At 40.1% G+C, this 22,250-nt stretch overlaps 3 protein-coding genes across 3 annotated transcripts; 2 read left to right on the top strand and 1 right to left on the bottom strand.

Moving 5' to 3' along the window:
* On the top strand, positions 1-11,536 carry def6c (DEF6 guanine nucleotide exchange factor c). The gene is made up of 12 exons (XM_014408343.3): positions 1-498; positions 1,151-1,291; positions 3,604-3,786; positions 4,409-4,639; positions 4,730-4,876; positions 4,952-5,060; positions 6,840-7,069; positions 7,731-7,838; positions 8,062-8,228; positions 8,351-8,549; positions 8,649-8,739; positions 10,517-11,536. Exons 1-12 carry the CDS (start codon positions 403-405, stop codon positions 10,717-10,719), a joined length of 1,905 nt encoding a protein of 634 aa, XP_014263829.2. The 5' UTR covers positions 1-402; the 3' UTR covers positions 10,720-11,536.
* An 857-nt stretch (positions 11,537-12,393) lies between these two features.
* LOC112436254 (serine/threonine-protein kinase pim-1-like) lies at positions 12,394-15,654 on the bottom strand. Its single transcript, XM_024805659.2, has 9 exons — positions 15,065-15,654; positions 14,436-14,672; positions 14,185-14,310; positions 13,967-14,061; positions 13,781-13,828; positions 13,478-13,696; positions 13,208-13,388; positions 12,951-13,121; positions 12,394-12,861 (listed from the first exon to the last, which is right to left on the bottom strand). Exons 1-9 carry the CDS (start codon positions 15,123-15,125, stop codon positions 12,770-12,772), a joined length of 1,230 nt encoding a protein of 409 aa, XP_024661427.2. The 5' UTR covers positions 15,126-15,654; the 3' UTR covers positions 12,394-12,769.
* A 2,208-nt stretch (positions 15,655-17,862) lies between these two features.
* LOC106674896 (uncharacterized) lies at positions 17,863-22,250 on the top strand. The gene is made up of 6 exons (XM_076875603.1): positions 17,863-18,441; positions 18,979-19,066; positions 19,168-19,285; positions 20,791-21,076; positions 21,739-21,846; positions 22,073-22,250. Exons 1-6 carry the CDS (start codon positions 17,887-17,889, stop codon positions 22,241-22,243), a joined length of 1,326 nt encoding a protein of 441 aa, XP_076731718.1. The 5' UTR covers positions 17,863-17,886; the 3' UTR covers positions 22,244-22,250.

Raw genomic sequence — 22,250 nt, forward strand, 5'->3', positions numbered from 1 at the left:
TTGGCAGTGCGTTGAGGAATTCTGGAGCCCACCCTATCAGGAGAAATACCTTAGATACAGTTCTGTGAATACATGTAGTGTGAAATCATCACGTAAATGTTTTCACACTGTCGAGATCTATCCATGTCTGCTTTTTTCCCCACTATTTTAAATCGTTTTGTTGAATTATGAGAAGGGAGGAGGACCGTGTGGTGCTCCAGGTTTTGTTTCGGCTCTCCGCCTCTTTAAGTCTGCACCACATCTGATACTTTGGGCCTTTGTCGTTTGCACCGCAGTGAGTGCTCTGCTCCACATTTTGCTTGGCTGTTCTCACCACACGGGCGCTCACCCGTGGCTGCGTAAAAAGCCGCTGCGCACCGCTTCGGAAATGTAGTTTTGCGCGTCCCCGGCGGTCTCCAAAAAATGGACCTAAAATCCGAACTCCTGAAGTCCATCTGGTACGCTTTCACGTCGCTGGACGTGGAGAAGTGCGGGAAAGTTTCCAAGTCGCAGTTAAAGGTAAGGAGAATTTTAGTGCGAGACGTTTTTAAGATCAGGAAACTGAGACCGAGGGGCGTCCGCTGGAGAGAGCACAGAGACAAACACAAACGCTTTATATTCTTGCAGTTTTACTTTGGTCATCACTTCGACTCTGTCTAAAGTCAGAACTCAAACGTAGTGGTGTGTACGTGTGGTGGCATACTGTGCGTGAATTCGTGTTGTAATCAGAGGAACATGAGACACGCAGACAGATTAAAAGCTCGCACTCAAATCCAGATCTTTTCAGACATTAACAGACGTTTAGCCTGTTCAGAGTGGAGGTGAAAGTCCAACCTTATCATGGCCTTGATACCACACAAAATTGTCAGGGTTTCTAAATAAAAGACGAATATTATGTTTTGCCTTCTTTTCCCCTCGGTAGGTTTTATTTTGCCTGTTAACTTGCTTTCCCTCCACTCCCTACATGCCTAACTGACCCCCCCCCCCCCTCTTGGTTAGTAGAATCCAGGGAAATAGCAGAAAGCTGCCCTGACATGCTTACTCACTGGTGACTAGCTGCCTGTGCTTGTGAGCGTTTGTTTGCTGATATGTGAAGAAACAAGGGAGTGTGCGGGAGTTGTGCTTAGTTTTATCCATCCACTTATGCTGTATGTCTGTTTGAATTCTCCAGGTGCTGTCCCACAACTTGTACACAGTGTTGAACATCCCACATGATCCCGTTGCTCTGGAGCAGCATTTCCAGGATGATGATGATGGACCAGTGTCTAATCATGGCTACATGCCCTACCTCAGCAAATACATACTGGATAAGGTAATGTAAAAAATACAATCTATGCAAAGGGTTTTCCTTCAGCTGCAGTTATACTTGTATTTATGTTGTTCAAAACTCTTACAAACACATCACTGAGCAGTACCTTTACCCTCGATCTCATGCTCCTTCATTACCACGATCATTAACTTAAGTTTATGTTTACATTGCGTGCCAGCTGGTCGTGCAGTACTGTGTGCCGATCTGCAGTTGAATGACATTCCCATTTCATGCAGTATTTACTCAGTTTTGAGTAACACTTGCAAAAACCTACAGTACCCGGCTAACTTAAAAAGAAATTCAGAACCGACTAGTTGTTGGTTTTGGACTTATTGAGATGAGGAAAATATAGCCCTTATATCTATTTTACATTTTCCCTTTAATTTAACCTAGCTGTGCCTGAATACTTCCAGCTAGTACTTTATTAACAGTTCAGTCAAACCCCCTGGGTTTTGTTTTGTCAGGTTTTTCTTTGTTTGTAACTATTGTTACATTGCTTACAACCAGAAATGAAGATTACAAAGCGAGATTAGTTAGCAGGCTATCGTGATCTTAAAGTCAGACATTCCAGCGACACAAAGGTCGACTCTCTTTTGACATTATGCTGAGACCGTAACGTGGTCGGGCAGTTTATGTTCAGAGTTTCAGTTTTGAAAGCCCAACATTCTCTGCTGAAGAAATACGTGTTAGCTAGCCTAATAGTCACACTGTGCTTCAGAGCTGCCTTAAACCTTCGGCACAGATTCAACAAGATGCTGGAAACATTCCCCAGAGATTATGGTGACATGATAGCATCACACAGTTGGTGCACATCTCCCATTCCACTACATCACAAAGGTACTTTATTGGATGGAAATCTGGTGGCTGTGGAGGCCATTTAATTCAAGTGAACTCTTTATCATGTTACAGAAACCAGTTTGAGATTATTTGAGCTTCGTGACATGGAGCATGGAAGCATCCATCAGAGGAAGTGTACACTGTGGTCATAAAGGGGTGGATATGGTCAGCAAAAACAAACAAACAAACAAAAAAAACTGTAATTTTTTTTAAGCACACGTTGAATTTGACTATTTACACTTTATGAAAACCTCTCTCAAAAAACAGAAAATGTACTGGCAGAAAATCACTGGGACTTTTTCAATTTTTATAGCGCAGCTGGGTTCTTTTTACAGTGACTCTCAGGTAGGCTGCAATCTTTCAGTGATTCTTAGTTGGTACTCAGGGGTAAAAGTGTGTCAAAAAAGTATTCCCACCACTATTACATCAACAAAAAATACTTGTCACAGCAGAGATCAAAACTCCTCAGACCAGAAAACATTTTCCCAATTATATTTTGTCCTGTTTCGGTGAGCCTGTGTGAATTACAGCCTCAGTTTCCTGTTTTAGCTGATAGAAGTGTGGCCTTCTGCTGCTGTAGCCCATCTATTTCAATGTTTGACTGTTTTGTACATCAGAGATGCTCTTCTCCATACCTTTGTTGTAATGAGTAGTTATTTCAATCACTGTTGAAGCAGTCAAGGGATTTTTTACCACTCAATGTTTTCTCTTTTTCTGACCATTCTCTGTAAACCCCAGAGAATGCTGTGTGGGGAAATCCCAGCAGATCAGCAGTTTTTTGACATAGACTATCTGGCACCAACAATCATGCCATTTAAAGTCACTAAAATCATCTTTCTTCCCCATTCTGATGCTCAGTTTGCACTTCAGTAGGTCGTCTTTACTTAATAATATCTACACGCCTAAATGCATTGATCTGCTGCCATGTGACTGGCTAATTAAATATTTGTGTTAATGAGAAGCCAAACAGGTGTATCTAACAAAATGAGTGCACCTCACTAGCAACATAGCAGTGGAAATGTGTGTCACATTGTCACAGGATTTTCCATGTACTCAGCTGGTGATATTTTTATGCTTGATGCCAATGCTGCTGAAGTCCTTTTTTTACACTGTTAAGAGTTGTAGCTGAGTTATTGTAACTTAATGATCTTCTGAAGCAGTCAGTCTTATTTGCAGCAGCAGTGTTGTGTTTTACTCTTATATTTATATAAACTTTAGAGATCTTTGTAACCCATTTCTTCTGACTGCAGCACGCAGTGCTCAGTCGAGTCCCATTTTATATAAGTGTGCACAGAGATTGAAGCAGAAAGCGTGAGTTAATCGAGAAAGATGATAACCAGTGTCATGATAAGAAAGCCAGGCAGTGTTGAACTTCCTTCATAACACACCCCTCAGGAAACAAATAATCTTATGTAAAACTGTTTTAAAAAGTGCAATTTTAGTTTCAGTTCAGAGCATTTCCAGTTTTGCATTTCCAGGTCAAAAAGGGGATGTTTGATAAGGAGAAATTTGATGACCTGTGCTGGACAATGACCATGAAGAAGAACTTCAGAAGGGTGCCACAGGGGACACTGCTATCGGAAAGGGACTGCTTCAAGCTCTTCTGTTTATTCAACCTTCTGTCAGAGGACCGATACCCACTGGTGATGATACCAGAGGAGGTAATAGTTATGAAGAATAAGGAGAGTGAAATGTGTTCACTGAGAATTTGTAGAAACACTTAAAGTTGGAGAGGATTTTATTTTAGGCAACTGCTTGAGGCCTGATTCATTAGGGCTTTCTTGAAAAGGCTCAAATCCACAGTGATTATATTTTAAGTCATTTGTATGCTATAAATGGAAAAATGGACACACATTGTACAAAAAGTTAAACAATTCACTTTTGATTTAAAAGAAACAATTTAAGAGAGTTAGAGGAACAAACACCAGCAACGCTTGTAGTTTTTAGACACTGCTATACCCAAAAAGAAATATAATTTGTGTGTGATGACAGAGTTAGGACAGTTTAAAGATTTTCTCAGTAGGAAAATACAAGTGCAAGTAAGTTAGTTAATGAGGCTCTTCCTTCCTGCACTTCCTCCATAATGCTTTTGGTTTCCTGTCGACAGAGATAAAAATAAACGGCTTCTGTAGAAGTCACTCAGTGAGCTCCTCATGAAGAGTGATATCCCAAAACCACAGAATACAATCTGTGTTGAGTCAGTATTTGCATTGTCGGTGCCGTTAATATTTGGTTTTAGCGATGTGCAAAAAGTTTCGTATACAAATATTTGAATGCTTCTAGGTGGAGTATCTCCTCAAGAAAATCTCCACTGCGATGAGCGAGGAGTGGGATGGGAAGCCCATGGAGGACTTACTATCGCAGGATGCTACAGTGTGGGAAGAGGGAATGTCCGTGTGGACCTTCCTGGAGGATATGAGTGCAGGCCGGCTGCTGAGCGTCACCAGCGCTGAGGCCTTCAGCCTGGCTTTAGATGAGGTGTTCCTGGAGATCTATCACAGCGTTCTCAAGAGAGTGAGTTGTGCTGTGTCACTGGAGCCTATTTGACTGCTCCCTTGACATTTTTGTCTTTCTTTGTTCTTCAATTGATCCCTTGTTTTGTAGGGTTACATGTGGAAAAAGGGGCATGTGCGTAGGAATTGGACTGAGCGCTGGTTTGTGCTGAAGCCCTCCTCCATGGCCTACTATGTCAGCGAGGACTTAAAAGACAAGAGAGGGGAGATCCAGCTGGATCAGAACTGTGTCATAGAGGTTAGTGAGGAAAACTCAGCATGTTTAACTCTTCACCAACCAACGCTGTGACTTACAAACATTTTTTTGTTTCAGTCTATTCCAGACAGGGAGGGGAAGCGCTGTCTGTTCTGTGTGAAAACCCATAGTAAAACCTACGAGATGAGCGCGCCTGACCAGAAACAGAAAGTGGAGTGGACTCAAGGTGTGTAACTTACAATGTGTGTGCTCATTGGTTTAGTGTGGTTGAAATGTACTGAAGCTTATCATAGTGTATATAAATAATTCCAGGATCTTTCAGATATATTGAGGCCACTTGTCAAACAATCTGTGTTTCATTGGTTGCTAATTATTTGTGTTTCTTTTGCCAATGATTAAGAAAACTTTCAGAAGTCAGCTGAAGCTTATAAAATGTTGACTAAGTCACAGTTACAGCCAGACTCGATAATGCTAAAATAGTTTTCCCTCGATGTTTTGGGTCAGTATCTCCACAATTCATCGTGCCACTTCTATAAGCAGTCACACCTTCAATAAACACTAGTGACTCAGTTCTTTGTCTCCACCATGTTTGACGGAGGACGTTGTCTACATTTCCAAGTTAAACTCAATTTCATCTTTACAATATTTTTCATAACTGTGCAGGCTCTTTTTTATTCTTAGTAATGTTTAACCTGACCTTCCAGTTCTTGAGCGTAACCAGTGCTTTGGACCTTGTTGTAAGCTCTCTGTATTTCCATTCATGAAGGCACCTCTTGATTACAGACTTTAACAGTGATATCTCTACCTATACTCTGATAGGTGTATTTTAGGTTTTCAGCCTAATGATGGCCTCCTTCATTTGCACTGATATCTCTTTGGGTCTCCTCTTTAAAATTACAGATATTATGTCTGCTTTATTTGTCATAAAATAACAAGGGGACTCACTGAAACTGCTTTTTAGCCAATTGGTGTTTTTGAGCATTTGAAAATGGAGGACTGTGTATAAAAATGGCTGTAATTCCTAAAGAGTTAATGCATTATTTTTTCAAAAACCTTTGAATTAAAGGTGAAAGTCTGCACTTCAGTCACGTCTTGATTGTTTAATTTAAAATTTACTGTGGTGTTGGACAGAGATAAAGCACAAAAATGGTCTCTGGTAACTATATAAAAACTGCATTCAACCATGACTCAGTGCCATTAACTTCCACAAGAAGCATTATAGAATGCAGCTGTCTACGAATGGAGAAAATCAAGGACTTTCTCCTTTTATCAGAAGGAGTTTTAAGAGTTGAGAAAAAAGAAGCAATGACCAAAAACACTGCACAACACTATTAAGCATGGTGCAGGTAGCATCATGATTTTAGGTTATGCAAGTCTCTTAAACAGCTGCAAGAAAAGGTGTGATGGAGGTTGTTGATACTAAATGAGATTTAACTAGTTAGTTACTGCTTCCTGTAATAACAAATTGTTTGCCTACGATTGTGACTGAGATAAGGAGCCACATTTCATGAATAATAGGTTCAGACAGCTTGGTAATTTGAAAAGAGGTCACTGACAGAGGGGCACAAAACACCTCTTCTACAAAAAAAGACAAAGAAGTACAAAGTTTGGGTTAAAGTGGACATAACTATTTTTTTTACAGCTCTGCCTTGTAACACTGAGACGCATCTTTTTTTTTTTTTCATGAAAGAATGCTGCCATGGCTTTCTCATGTAAAAACAAAGTGTACATGTAGTTTGTATCTTTGCTTTGTTCGTAGGCTGTTCATTCTATTTATAGCAGCAAATGTGGTGTCTGCAAAGATTAATGATAGTGTGGCAGCTGATCCAGGTGATAATGAAGGTGATGATGAGGGTTTGCTAAGATGCAACTCATAGCAAGAAGTCTTTTCTGAGGGAAGCTATAAAAGGAATATATTGTTTTTTTTAATTGTTTTAATATATTATTTTCTATAGCAAGGCAACAAAATTGCATTACTATTTTTATGTATTCTTTCACTATTCAGCCATTCAAACTGCCCTCCGTCTTCAGAGTGAGGGAAAGTCTTCCCTTCACCATGAACTCAAACTGAAGAGACGGATCCAGCGGGAAAACAGTCAGCGGGAACGCAGCCGGAGCGCCCGCAGCAGCTGCAGCAGCAGGGGCAGCCAATCTGATGACTCGACTATCCATGAGACAGAGAAGACAGAAAAAGAGAAAGACAAACAGGACTTAGAGATTGAAAACATTATCAAGGTAAGTGAGGGCTATAAGAATCTTTTTTTGTAATATTTATTTAATTACATCATGCACCAAACTATCCATGGTAGTGATTATTTAACTAAGTCATAGTGGCACTGGGCAGCTGCCAGTGCAGTTCATTTTGTCCATTTAAAAAGTACCATGTACACTCACTGGCCACATTTTTGTTAGATACACCTGTTGAGCTGCTCATTAGGTCAAATACCTAATCAGCCTATCACATGGCAGCAGCTCAGTGCATTTAGGCATGTATACATTAATAAGATGACCTGCTGAAGGTCAAATGGGATTTAAATGACTTTGAACATGCATTGTTGTTTGTGTCGGACAGGCTTGTCTGAGTATTTCAGAAACTGTACAACCATCTAACCGGTTTATAGAAAATGGTCTGAAATAGAGGAAATCTCCTGTGAGCAGCACTTCTCTGGAAAAAAATCACTTGTTGGTGCCAAAGATCAAAAGCGGAATGAGCAGATTACTTACAGCTGTAAGGAAAGCAACATGAACTCAAATACCCACTTACTTCAACCACGTTATCAAGAAGAGCACCGCTGAAAGCACAATACGTTGAACCTCGAAGCTGATGGCCTAGTGTCACCTGCTGGATAGAGGTGAAAACACAAACCAAACAATGGCTCTTTCATCTGTTTCACAGCATGCTCGGGAACTGGAAACTCGCCGAAGGGAGGCAGAGGAGAGAGAGCGGAGGAAGCAGAGGGAGGTGCAGATGGAACTGGAAAGACAGCTGAAAGAGGCTGAGATGGTAAAAAAAAAGTTTTCCACTTGACAGCAATTATGTACAGAGTCTTTTCTCCTTGACTTTGAGAACTGCAGCAAAATGTTGACTGTCATTATAAAATTCACACCTAGTCTTTAATGATTTGGAAAAATGGTTATGACAGTCCAGGAAAAGGTGATTCAGGAATAGGTCAGTTTATACCGCTCTGTTGGTGCATCTGTTTATGTAGCTGTGTGTGTGTGCATAGATAAAAGACAGCATGCAGGCTGAGATGCAGGTGAAGGAAAAGGAGGCTGAACAACAGAAGAAGAGGATCAGGGAGCTGGAGCTGACACAGCAGCAGCTGGAAGTTGCCCTTAATATGGAGATCCAGGCTCGGCTGGAGGAGGAGAGGGCCAGACTGGAGCTTGAGCGGTAACAATGGATTTCTAACTCTTATTATGGCCCTTTATTATTTTATTTGTGATGGAGATCTGAGATATCCATGAGAAGTATTAACATTTTCAGTTGCTTCTTCCCTTTTTCCCCTCCTTCAGGTTGCTGCAGGCTGAAGATGAAAAGAGGAAACATTTCCAGCTCCTCCAGGAGCAGCAACGTACAATGCAAAACCTCAGCCCCATACAGGAGCTGTCAGATGGCAGTCCCGATGAGGACACCCCCTCAGCCCTCAACTCTGCCTCTCAGGAGCTCCAGGATCTGCAGGCATCTCGCCAAAGAAGTCACCAGCGTCTGGAGGTGAGCAAGTTTGTTTTGACTGGCTTTGTGAGCAGCATCTTATTTAGTGCTCTTCTAAAACAACACTGATGAGGATGCCTGCATGATTTTTGTTTCCAGGAGGTCCAGGAGAGGCTGAGGAATGCCAGTCAACATGTACGGCACTGGAACATCCAGCTGAACCGACTGATGACCCCCATTACTCCTGCAGGTGCGGTATTCACTTTGCCTCTTTGCGGTACAGACTTCAGGAACAGAGTGTTAGTATAGTTAATAACAGTGTAGACCATATAATCTGTCAGATAATTGCATTAAAATGCTACAAAAGGCACCTACCCCCAAACATGTCAAGAGATTAATTCAGTGACTTGAATGAAAGAATCTGACTCACCTCAAGTTAATTAAAACTAGTAAACAAGTAAAATTAAAACTAATTAAGGCTGCTTCACACCCTGGAGGACGGGGCTGTGGCCCCCCCACACTCCCTAGCAGATCGTTACATGGAGAAACCTTTGGAATACAAGCGCGCTGATCCACACAGGTATGCACACGGGTGTTCACTGCTCGTAGACCCAAATTACACCTTTCTTGGCTGCTACTTCGAAGCACATCTGTCCTGCGTGCTGCACAACAACATTGAATATTTAGTATTTACTGCTGTTTACACTTAGCTAGATTAATGCGATGGTGTTGTGTTTAGTATGTTGCTTTGTTTTTTTTTTTTTGTCTTTTTTTGCTTGTTTTCTATTCTTCTCTCAACAGGTGATCCAGGAGATTTTTATTTTTTTTCTCCCCCCCTTTCTCACTGTCCCTCTCCCCTTCTGTTTTTCCTTTCCTTCCTCTTTCTTTCTCCCTTTCCTATCTCTCACTCATGTCTGTCCCGTCTGTAACATCTGAAAATAAAATATAATAAATAATAAAAACAAAGATCGACCAAATGGACCAATACGGCAATGCCACGATGATCCATTTGGCAAAGTAAATCCATTGGGTATCCTTGTTGGTCTTCAGACAACAATTCTGATGGCTAAAGAACCAAATGGGACAGGCGAGAAGAAAAAAAGAAAAAAAGAAAAAAAAATTAAAACTAAATCTTATTATGATTTAAACACGGAAATCTTAAAACGAAAAATAACCGCATGCACAGTACAAACAGTGCAGGGGATAGTGCTATATACAAAGCGGTGACAGGGAAAAGGCTCCAGGGAAATCCAGGTAGGGAAAAGACACTTGCTCTTCTTCTGACTCTCTCTCCAAACACTCACACAAAAAGGGAATCCGCTCGGGGAATGCAGAGTCGGGTCCAGGGGATCTATGTACAGAAGGAAACACACGTTAGAGGTTTTGCACAGGGAAGCAAATGAGAACTTGCTCAGAGCCGGGCTGCACTGACGCGAGTCACACACAACGATCCAGCGATGAGTAGAAGCCACTCCCTGGCTTAAATGTTGGCTGCACTGATGAGGCCCAGGTGTTTCCTCTTAAGAGGGGCGTGGGCCGAGGGCGTGAACCCACCATGAGTTCCGCCCTGGCGAGAGAGCAAGAGAGAGAACACTACTAGTCAGCGGCCTGCTGATCCCCTGGCCGTGACAGTGGGGTTCAAATCCCTTATTCAGATTAAGATTTTATGTGACATTACATTGGCAAAAATTACATTTACTTGAATAATGTGAGTATTGGAGTAAGTACTTGAGTAATTTTTGAATAACTTTAATTTTGTAATGTGCATATTTTATGAATAATGATGTTTCAATACTTTAATCTACTGAATAAGTAAGAATTAGACTTAATAATCTTTTTACTTTAAAAAGGGAAATTGTGTACAATCTTTTATTCTCCAAAATAATAAAAATGTTTTGGGGAATGTATATGCTTTTTAAAAACCAATTGCTTCTTACCTGATGCATGCTATAACTTTCAGCAAAACTGAACTAAAATTTGTTAACAAGCTTACCAAATAAGAAATGTTTTGTGAATTTTCTTTGCAGAGCGACTGGAAAGCCGGCTGTTATCAAAGCCCACATGCCCTAAAAAGGAGGACGCGCTGGCCAGTAATGAGTTCATCACTAAGTTTAAGATAAGAGTTGATCAGAATAGAGGCGATGATGAAAGTCTGGAGCATCAGTTGGAGGCTGCCAACCTGTCTGATGAATCGTTCGAGGCCCAGACAGAAGTCAACGGACAAATATGATCACAGACATTTTAAAAACGCGAGTTGAGAGTTAAGGGGGAAAAATATTGTAATAAGTATATATTTGAATTGCACACTAAGATATAAAGTGATGGCAGCGAGCACAGTGTTGCAGGATTTAATTAAAAACACATCTGACTAAGACCAACTGAAATTTAGAGTTGTGTATAATAAAGTTTATTCATGATTAATAAAACAAATCTGTAATATTTTTCTTTCTCTTTTGTCCATTTGAATCTCGCTACAGCTTAAATAAAAGAAAAGAATGTGTTTTGAATAAATTAAACTCTATTCTCTCTTTTTTTTTTTTCTTTTTTTCTTGGTGGGTTTTCTTTTGCAATCAAACGCAACATTATACAATTATATAGTATAGTAAGAAATATCCTTTAACTTAATTTAGTATTTGTTTTTTAATTTTTGTTTTTATTGTTTCCCCTTCAGTTTTGTGCTTATAACATGTTCTAATCTGACATATTATGCAGTAAATTATTTTTGCAATAACTTAACAGGCCATTGTGGGAGCCAACATTCACTTATCAAAGACATATTTGTATATTCTGTGGGCTGCTTTATGGTTGTGTCATTTAGAAACATAAGCCACAACAGACTTCCACTGGAGAGTACTTAAAAATGTATTTTTATGTAAAGATATTTTAATAACTACTATATTAAGAGAGAACCTATTGTTACATGGATTAATTGTACAAACTGTAGAGAAATAAGTTTAAGCGTGCAACTTTTTATTCATTTTTAACTGTATTAATGTTTTTATGTTGATACAGCCGCCTCATATGTTTCCTCAGTGTTTTTTAAACCATGTACTCCATCCATGAGTAAGAACATGAATAAATTCCTTTCCAAATTTGTAGTTCTTTTTTCCAACTGTTTTGAGTATATATGTAACATTTCTTTACACACAAATGCAGGTATTCTTTTGCACCAAGACGTTAAAGAAATGCTAAGAAAAAATGAAAATACTACGTTGCAACCTGTGTGTGCGTGTATATATATCTGTATCTATATAGATATATATGTGTATTCGTACCCTTTTTTCATCATCTAGTTTCCTGTGCCAGATCTTCTACTGATCCACTGAGGCAGACATGTAAAAAACATGAACTAAAGCATATTTCTGTATATAAACAGGACCTTAAATCTTTATCAACAGCTACTTTAGAGGAAATTCTTCAATAAACTGCAACCAAAGGCTCAACTCAGAGGACAAAACCCAACCTGTTATAAATAGTGTGACAGCAAACTTTCTCTTGTGTAAAGTTACAAATAGGAGTAATTATCCACAGGAGCTTTTATACATAATGAAGTTATAATTCGTCCTGTAGAAATTGTACATTTAAGCTATATAGTTCCCTCTGTGATAACTCTGCTATGAATGCCTCTTATTAACTTTTATGCTTTTACAACCCACTATGAGCAAACACTCAGCAACAGTGGGAAGGAAAAACTCCCTTCTTGAAGGAAAAAACCTCTGGTAGAACCAGGAAATCTGTCTAAACTAGTTGGGGGTTAGAGCAACAGATGCAAGTCTTCAGATCATTTGCAGTGTGACTGTCTTTGTGCACACTTTAACCTGATTCAGTTTTCTTATTTGTCAAAATGCACCATGGGTAAAAAAAACAAAACAAAATAGTAATGAAGGAGAATCTTCAGCAAAGATGAATTAAACAAGTTTTATTTTGATCAAATTTTACTTTAAGTAAAACACATCTTTATTTGATGACTTTAATGTCATCAAATAAAGACAGTTTTGATGGAGCTCCTGACCCAGCCCAAGCTCTCTATGAAGACGAGGAAAAACTCCCCAGGGGGCCAGATCGATGGGAAGAAACCTCGGGAAAGCCCATTCAAAGAGAGATCCCCTTTCCTGGGATGGCTGGGGGGGTTACAGGAACTCCGAAAAAGCTAAATTTTTATTTATTTATTTTTTAAGATTGACCCACTCTATCTATTCCTGTCCAACAGAAAAAAGAAAGGAAGTTACTACAATGTATCACACTTACATGATAAGGTGTGAATTGTGTGTTTGTGTGTGTTATCTTAGCCAGGGGTGAAGCTGGAGCTCCTCCAGTGTTGGGCGCTTCTCCGGGGCTAAAGCTAAACATGCGTCCAAGAAATTCCGGCATTCTTGAAAGAAAGAAAAGATCAAAAAGATGAAGATGATAGTTCTAGTGATCCAAGGCATCAGTGAATCTGGAAGTGTGAAGTTTTCTTACCTGTGGACAGACGCTTTTTGATGCTCAGTTGCTTTGTGAGGAACCTCGCGGTACTAAAGTATCGTGCATGAAGCGCTTCATACAACACCACTCCCATTTGCCACACCGTGGTGGGTCCACACCTGTAGCAGCTCCTAATGTACCACTCGGGAGGGATGTGAAGAGGAGTGCCTAACAAACAGACACAATTGCAATTTCTTCTAAAACAAAAGACACAAATTGTTACATCTGTGAAAAGCAGGAGCAGAATATGTTACCATAGAAGATGCGATACAGAGATCGCTGTTTAACAAAGCAGCTCAGTCCAAAGTCAATGATGCGAACTCGAGGCACATCTGAGCCGGTCTCAATCAGAATGTTTTGTCCCTTGATGTCCCGATGAAAGATGTGTTTCTCCTCAAGTTCCTTTACAGCATCAACTAGTTGCTTCAGAATGACCTGGAAAAGATGAAAAACACAATAATGAGTTAATGCTTTTCTGCCTTGATTGAATGCTGTACAGTCTAAGGCTCTCCCAGTCAACCTACCTTGGCCTTGTCCTCTGGTAAAGCTCTTCCATTTTCTGCTTTGTATTTTTGCAGGTCCACAGCAGGGACAGGTCTCTCCAGCACCAGGATCAGCTCTTTGCCAAAGTCGAACCACTCCAGCAAGGACACAGGTGCTGATATTCCCACTGACCCTTCTGCTTCACCTGCAAGTTTAAGCATAATGGCCACTTCCACCGAGAGCATCTTCCCATTTTCATCCTGAAATATTACAACAAAGTGGATGATGAGGAACGCCGCATTCAATCCAGTAATGTAAAACTAATTCAAGTGTTGGACGCTTACCGCCACTTTGCAGTAGACTTTATTTTTGGGAATGTGTTTGATGGCAACCTAGAAGACACAGAGCATTGGTGAGCATTTCCTCAGTATGACATAATGAAAGGTGGAAACACAGCAGACGTCTCAGTTTACGATATTATCCATTATCTGCATTACTGCCTGTCTTACTACCATCATCTGAACACTTACTGGAAAACGATCTTCTATCCGGTAGCCAGAAAACACTGCTCCGCAGCCTCCTTCTCCGAGCTGGTGCTCCTCCACATATCTGGCTTGGAATTCACCTGAACAGACAAAACAGCAAATCTTGTTTTATTACAGCTGTGACACAAATTACTCTCCTCTGTAGCCTAAATGTTCCTTCTGCCCTTCCCCTGAATATAAAACCCAAGCTGCTTGCTACTTACGTTTTTGGTCTGCCACTGATTTTTTGCCCTGGTCCACATTCCTTTTTTTTTTCTTGGGTGACTCTCTGTTGTCTCCCGTGGCCTTTCTTTTGCCATTTTTTGTGCACTCCTGTTTGTTGTTCAAGTCTGGAGATGTGGAAAACACCAAAAGCACATCAGCTCACTGGATGATAGACACAAACACTAAACACCAATATCTTAAACCTAGCAACCACACTTAATCTACCCCCTTATTCAACTAATTAGCCTACCTTTACCAGAGTCCAACGAGGAGGATGCTTGCTCCTTGTCACCGCTCGTATGGTCGAGAAGTTTAGCCTTCTTTGCTTTCTTTGTTGTGCCCTCTTCATCTTGCACAACCTTGCGCTTCACTCCTTTGACCACATCTGAGCTGGTGGAAGGACCAGCCTGCTCAGCGACCCTCCTCCTTTTTATTGGGGTCTTCTTTTCAGGACTGGCCTTTCTTTTAGCAGTCCTGCTCTTACAATCTATAAACGACGACAACAACACAGTGGTGAAAAAGAGTCCCCGACATCAGGACTGGAAGCAGTTTGATGGCAAAGAATTTGAAATTGCTTTTGCTTAAATGATCACAAGTTTATTCTTGGGATTAAAAAAACTGACCAGTGCGAATTGATACTAGGTTTACTAAGTCTTAGATCTTGATGACACTTGTTGGTCTGTTTTTACTGTTGAGTCCAAGAATAAACTTATTACATTATTTTACCAAAAGACCGGTAACCTTCCTTTGATTAGACATCTTGTATTAAAGCTATTTTCAATCAAACATATGATTCAATTGCTTCAAAAATGATTCACACAGTGTCAACATTTCTAGGATTTGGATTTTACCAGGTTCTTATTTTATTATTTTACTTACCTTGATCTCCTGAATCTTTCTTATCGGCCGGAGTGGTAATTTTTCTTGTTTCCTTTTTCATTGTAATTTCGGAGACCCTTTAAAATCGAAAATGTAAACCGTAATGAGTTAATATTGAGTTAATACTTCTTCAAATGTGCACCTTTCAAATGCTTGACTTTTCTAACTGAATTCTGTAAGTGAGCTTTATAAGTAAACTCTGGAAACTACGGCAACACAACATAGAATCTTGCCTTTCAGTGACTTCACTGACTGCCAGTAGTTCAAAGTAGTTTACAGAAAAACACTCTGGCAGACAAAGCCATAATATTTCATATAATTCAATCATTTCATATCAATTAAACAGTTTCTTTCATTATCTTTCATCATTTGTATAAAGACCTCATCTATGGATGACAGTATGAAGATTTGTGGTTGACCACACACTAATAAACACAGTGTCAGCTACATTGTCATCTGATTTAAAGTATTTATTATGTACATTTAACTGTCATGGTACTGAGTCTGTGACCCAGTGTTTTGTGTTTGTTCATTTATATTCATTGATTATTCTTATGTATGTTTTTGGTTCTCTTTATTGTTTTCTTCTTGTGTTATATTCTTAGGCTTTAGGTTTCTGTTACTTTGCCTTGCCCCTGTGTCCCACGTGGCCCATTGTTTTCCTCTGTTTGCTGTTGGGTTGTCTGTGTATCATCCATGACAATTAAATTAAATAGCAAATGCAACTACAATTTCAATGAGATTCATTCCTGGCATTCTACTGCGGTGGCTGAAAGTAGACACCAAGCATTATCACTGTAACTGATGTAAATATTGGACTTGGAGGGGATTCATCTGATAGACTGATGCAAACATTACTGTAGCGACTTCCACAGTCGCTAGAGGCCAGGGATGGAGCCTGCCTATTTGCCTGACACGCTGTCAACTTTACGCAATAATGCAAGAGGTGGAATTGTTTGCTTGTTTATTAAAGTGCTTTGAGAGTTTACAGAGTAATGTCATCAGCTCCTGATTCAGACTCTTAAAACATCACAGGCTCTAATGTAACAAAGCGAAACATGTTGTGCAGCGCAGCGGTCAACAAAAACTACGGCTACCCAGCCCTCCTCTCTGTCAAAAATACGGAGTGGAAACTACAGATATTTGTTTAAAAATGTAGGGAGTAAAAATTAAGTACAGCAAGGAAGTTTTTTTTTACTTTTTTACTTCCTACCTGTGGAGCCAATTAAGCTAAATTTAAGAAGCGCATGTCTGTGTATACTTAAAAGCTCTTATGGTTATTTTCACTTTGTAGACAAATTAAAGCACAGAAAAGAAAAACACGATACATTAGAGCATGACATAATTTGACCTGAGGTGGCGCTGCACCGTGAGAGAGCCTGAACGTCAACCGGAAGAAGACGAGAATAAACTCCGTATAAACAACATGGCGTCTCCCTGTGAGGTTTTTTGTTTTGTTTTGTTTTTTAAATGAACTTTATTTAGAACAATAACAATGACAATCTCAAAGAGACAAGCGACATATTAAATCAATCAGAACAGAATCACATCTCCTGTACACCACAATGAAATCGACAATAACTGAAAGTAAACATACACACACACACACACACACACACACACACACACACACATATACATATATATGCATATACACATGCATACATACACATCCATATTCACACATCTACATAATAATAATATAAAAAGATGAATAACCAATACAAAAATAACAATAAAAAAAAGAATGAAAAACAAGGAACAGAAATAAAGAAGACAAGGGGGATCATAAAATCTCTAAAAGTGAGGTTCCATAAACAAGACACATAACTTAAATAAGGGGCTAAGAAAAATCAAACTCTTCTAAAAATCTATGCAATTTGATTGCTTGGGGCTTATTTATTAGCTTAAGAGATTTATGGAACAGGGAGAATTTTGTCCTACCTGGATATAAGGTGTTAACCAAATACCTCCTCAAAAATGGATTATTGCATTTTCCATTAACCAAGTCAAGACCATCTAGTTTAACTTTATGTAAATTTGTAGTCTGTATATTTGAAAAATTGTTCTTTATTGTATTTACAAGGACTGTTGGGATATTCTGTGAAACCTTTTTATAGAGCTCGAACGAGCAACTCATGTCATATTTCTCATTAAGCCTGTTTAATTCAAGTATATCTCCATTTTCATCCATTATATGTGTCACAGACCAAATTTGTTTTGTCATCCATTCGTCCACAAACATAGATTTCCCCCGATTCAATATCACCCTATTATTCCACAATGGAACATTGTGGGGACTAAAGTTATGTTTAAACATTAATTTACAATTTAACAAAACTTGTTGATGAAATTTGGAAAGTTTTATGGGTAGTTTAGAAATGTCAAAATCACATACTAAAAGGATCCCCCCAACTTTGTTGAAAATAAGAGATGGCATCAAGAACCACATCTCATTATCATTTTTCAAGAAAGATCGTAGCCAATTAATCTTTAAAATGCCATTCATTATTTCAAAATCGATTGCTTTTAAACCCCCCTCTTCATAATCTTTTATCAAGTCCCTGTTACTAATATAATGATGTTTATTTTTCCATATGAAATTAAAATTCGCCTTATTTATGTCTTTTATAATTCTTGGTGGGATGGCTAGGGAATAAGCTGGATAGATTAAACTGGACAAAGATTCAACCTTGGTCAACATTATCCTGCCGAACAACGTTAAATCTCTCTGTAGTCAATGGTTTAGAGGTTTTTTTTGCATTTGTCAATTGTATTCTGAATATTCTTTTCGTCTCCCTGTGAGGTGTCATGCCGAGCAGATGTCAGAGTTGAGTTCAAGCAAAGTTGACTCTTTCGGTGATTACAGTTTGTCCGGGCGGGCTGTGCGTCTTATTTCATCCGCAGACACGTCGTTGGATGAGGAACAGCTCATGTTGGCATCAGTGGCAGTCAGGATGGCAGCATCTTCCAGAGGGAAGGTCAGGTCGCTGGTCTCTCTGAGCAGGACGCTGTCCACCAACAAGCCCGGTTCCACGGCTGGAGATTACCCTTCTCCGGCTGAAGTTCCCGCTTCTCCCCCGAACAGCGAGCCAGCCGCGGCGCCTCAGCGGAGACCCAAAAAAGACCCCAGCGGCTGCTCCGTGCTCCTCTTCCCCGGTCAGGGCAGCCAGTTTGTGGGCATGGGCAGAGGACTTTTAAAATACCCCAACGTTAAAGAAATGTTCACCGTAGCCCAGAAGATCCTGGGTTACGACCTGCTGTCTCTGTGTCTGGAGGGCCCCGAGGACGAGCTGCAGAAAACGGTTCACTGTCAGCCGGCGGTGTTTGTCACCTCCCTGGCTGCTGTGGAGAGACTCAACCAAGAAAACCCCAAAGTAAGTGCCAGATAAATGTCTGGAAAAAGGACAATAACTGCAGGTCCTGCCTTCTTAAATGTGGCCATTTTATCTTTTTTTTTTTTTTTTAAATACTGCTACAGTAATATTAATTTATATTTAAAATGTGCGCACATTATGTATGAAGGTGTGGATGAATGATGCTTGTTGTAAGAAAGCATTTTGAGTGCCCAGTAGAAGAGCATCTTTCAAATGCAAAGTTTCTCATTTCAACCTTAATTACTGCACCTGATTAAGGCGGTAGAGTAAATAAGGCTTCCAACAGTGGTTATTTCTTATTATCACATCTTGTTTTTATTGTTTTTATCAGTAGATTGTTGTTTCACTCCCACCAAAAACATCACCGTAAATAATCTTCTGATTCTGAATGACCATTTAAAAAAATAAACAAATTGTTCTGAGTTAATTTCAGTTACGGATGTATCAGTGACATAAATGATATATCGGTCATAATCGGGAGGCTGTTACATTTTTATTTTTTTATTTTTTTTTTGACTTGTTTCCTGCTGTACACAGGCCATTGAGATGTGTGTCGCTGCTGCAGGTTTCAGTGTCGGAGAATTTGCTGCTCTTGTCTTTTCTGGGGCGATGAACTTTGCAGAAGGTAGAAAGATTTCTTTTTTGGGTTTTTTTGTGCACTTGTAAAAGGTGTTTTAATCACAACTTTGGTTAATATTCTGTATTTACTCCTTATGCATCTTCTAGCTTTGTATGCAGTGAAGGTGCGAGCGGAGACTATGCAGAAGGCCTCAGAACTGGTTCCCAGTGGGATGCTGTCAGTCACTGGTAGACCTCAGGCTCAGTATAATTATGCCTGTCTGCAGTAGGGCTGCCACGATTAGTCGACTAGTCACGATTACGTCGACTATCAAAATCGTCGACGACTGATTTAATAGTCGAGGCGGCGTTTGAAGCTTTGTAAGATCACAAAAGACGCAGGAATAAGTAGTAGGATTTAAGAGTGTAATAACGGACTGAAACAGAAGATGGCAGCACTGCATATACAAGGATGCCAGCTGCCGTTAAACCCCGAAGAAGAAGCGGTGTCCCAGAATTCATAGCGCGGCCTAGCTCAGTTTCCAACAATGGCGGCAGCTAGTTAGTTTTAATATTACTCTTATTATTCTTTCTGGGGCACAAAATAAACGTTTAACATATTTTCAGGCGAGAATGTAGCTGTGTAAACCTCAAATATCTGCTCAGTTTATCAAGACACCACATATTTTCAAAAGCGCTCTGATGTTTTCGGAGACGTCTGTTACCCACTAGCTCGATAGCTAGGCGGGGGCAAGGCTCACTAGAGCCGTGAGAACACCGGACTCCCGGCAGATCATTTTCAAACACACCGCTGTCTTTCGCTGCTCAGGTTAAACATGATATATAAGTCACTTAGATAACTTAAAAATGTTATTGTTTGGCTTATTTTAGTATTTTATTTGTTCCTGAGTAAATCTGTTTTGCTGAGATTAAAGTTATAGTTTTTACACAGCTGAATAAACGTCAAGCAGACAGCTGATTATCAGAAGTGTGAGATGCTCGAGAATATTCTCCGGTGTCCTGTTATATTTTAGATAGCAAGGAGTTTATTAAACTTCACCGAAACAATCTGCAAATTTCATTAAAATTTAATAAACTATCATCTTGTCTTTATTTTTAGTTAGCACATACCTTAAACACTTAAAGCTGTAAGCTAATGATAGTTATATAAGAGCAGATGCTGCTGGTGCAATAAGCTGAACGTTTTACATCCAATGGATGATGATCTGATTAGTCGACTAATCGCAAAAATAATCGGTGACTAGTCGACTATCAAAATAATCGTTTGTGGCAGCCCTAGTCTGCAGGCAAAAGAGCACTGCAAGAGTCTGGGGATGGAGAATCCTGTGTGCTCTGTGGCCAACTAGCTTTTTCCAGATGGCAGGGTTATTGCAGGGCACCAGCAGGTAATGCATTCATATATTCTTGCTGCTTTAATATACCGTGAATCTATTGTGTTCTCTTTTCTGTCTTCTCTCAACCATCAAAAAAGTTGTTAGAGCTGCTCTTGTCATTTCTGCTGTCTTCTTTGACTTCTCAGGCTCTGGATTTCCTCCAGGAAAACTCTCGGCGCCTAAAGTTCATGCGGACCAAAACTCTCCCAGTCAGTGGTGCGTTCCATACTGAGCTGATGGCATCGGCTACTGAACCCCTCAGAGAGGTGCTCCGGCAGGTGGAGGTCAGTCAGCCACTTTATCCAAAAGGGATTAACATATTTTCCGAAACATGTATTCAATTACTCTGTAAAGCTACACCAGTCCTCATTTTTAAAAGATAACCCATCCTATTCAGTCTGACTCGGAAAGTTAAATGGAAAGTATACCCAAGATTTTACATCTGGTATTCAGCCATTCAAACTGCCCTCCGTCTTCAGAGTGAGGGAAAGTCTTCCCTTCACCATGAACTCAAACTGAAGAGACGGATCCAGCGGGAAAACAGTCAGCGGGAACGCAGCCGGAGCGCCCGCAGCAGCTGCAGCAGCAGGGGCAGCCAATCTGATGACTCGACTATCCATGAGACAGAGAAGACAGAAAAAGAGAAAGACAAACAGGACTTAGAGATTGAAAACATTATCAAGGTAAGTGAGGGCTATAAGAATCTTTTTTTGTAATATTTATTTAATTACATCATGCACCAAACTATCCATGGTAGTGATTATTTAACTAAGTCATAGTGGCACTGGGCAGCTGCCAGTGCAGTTCATTTTGTCCATTTAAAAAGTACCATGTACACTCACTGGCCACATTTTTGTTAGATACACCTGTTGAGCTGCTCATTAGGTCAAATACCTAATCAGCCTATCACATGGCAGCAGCTCAGTGCATTTAGGCATGTATACATTAATAAGATGACCTGCTGAAGGTCAAATGGGATTTAAATGACTTTGAACATGCATTGTTGTTTGTGTCGGACAGGCTTGTCTGAGTATTTCAGAAACTGTACAACCATCTAACCGGTTTATAGAAAATGGTCTGAAATAGAGGAAATCTCCTGTGAGCAGCACTTCTCTGGGAAACAAATCACTTGTTGGTGCCAAAGATCAAAAGCGGAATGAGCAGATTACTTACAGCTGTAAGGAAAGCAACATGAACTCAAATACCCACTTACTTCAACCAAGTTATCAAGAAGAGCACCGCTGAAAGCACAATACGTTGAACCTCGAAGCTGATGGCCTAGTGTCACCTGCTGGATAGAGGTGAAAACACAAACCAAACAATGGCTCTTTCATCTGTTTCACAGCATGCTCGGGAACTGGAAACTCGCCGAAGGGAGGCAGAGGAGAGAGAGCGGAGGAAGCAGAGGGAGGTGCAGATGGAACTGGAAAGACAGCTGAAAGAGGCTGAGATGGTAAAAAAAAAAGTTTTCCACTTGACACCAATTATGTACAGAGTCTTTTCTCCTTGACTTTGATCTTTGAGAACTGCAGCAAAATGTTGACTGTCATTATAAAATTCACATCTTTAATGATTTGGAAAAATGGTTATGACAGTCCAGGAAAAGGTGATTCAGGAATAGGTCAGTTTATACCGCTCTGTTGGTGCATCTGTTTATGTAGCTGTGTGTGTGTGCATAGATAAAAGACAGCATGCAGGCTGAGATGCAGGTGAAGGAAAAGGAGGCTGAACAACAGAAGAAGAGGATCAGGGAGCTGGAGCTGACACAGCAGCAGCTGGAAGTTGCCCTTAATATGGAGATCCAGGCTCGGCTGGAGGAGGAGAGGGCCAGACTGGAGCTTGAGCGGTAACAATGGA

The sequence above is a fragment of the Maylandia zebra genome, linkage group LG17 (assembly GCF_041146795.1).
Source record: "Maylandia zebra isolate NMK-2024a linkage group LG17, Mzebra_GT3a, whole genome shotgun sequence".
Lineage (NCBI taxonomy): Eukaryota > Metazoa > Chordata > Actinopteri > Cichliformes > Cichlidae > Maylandia > Maylandia zebra.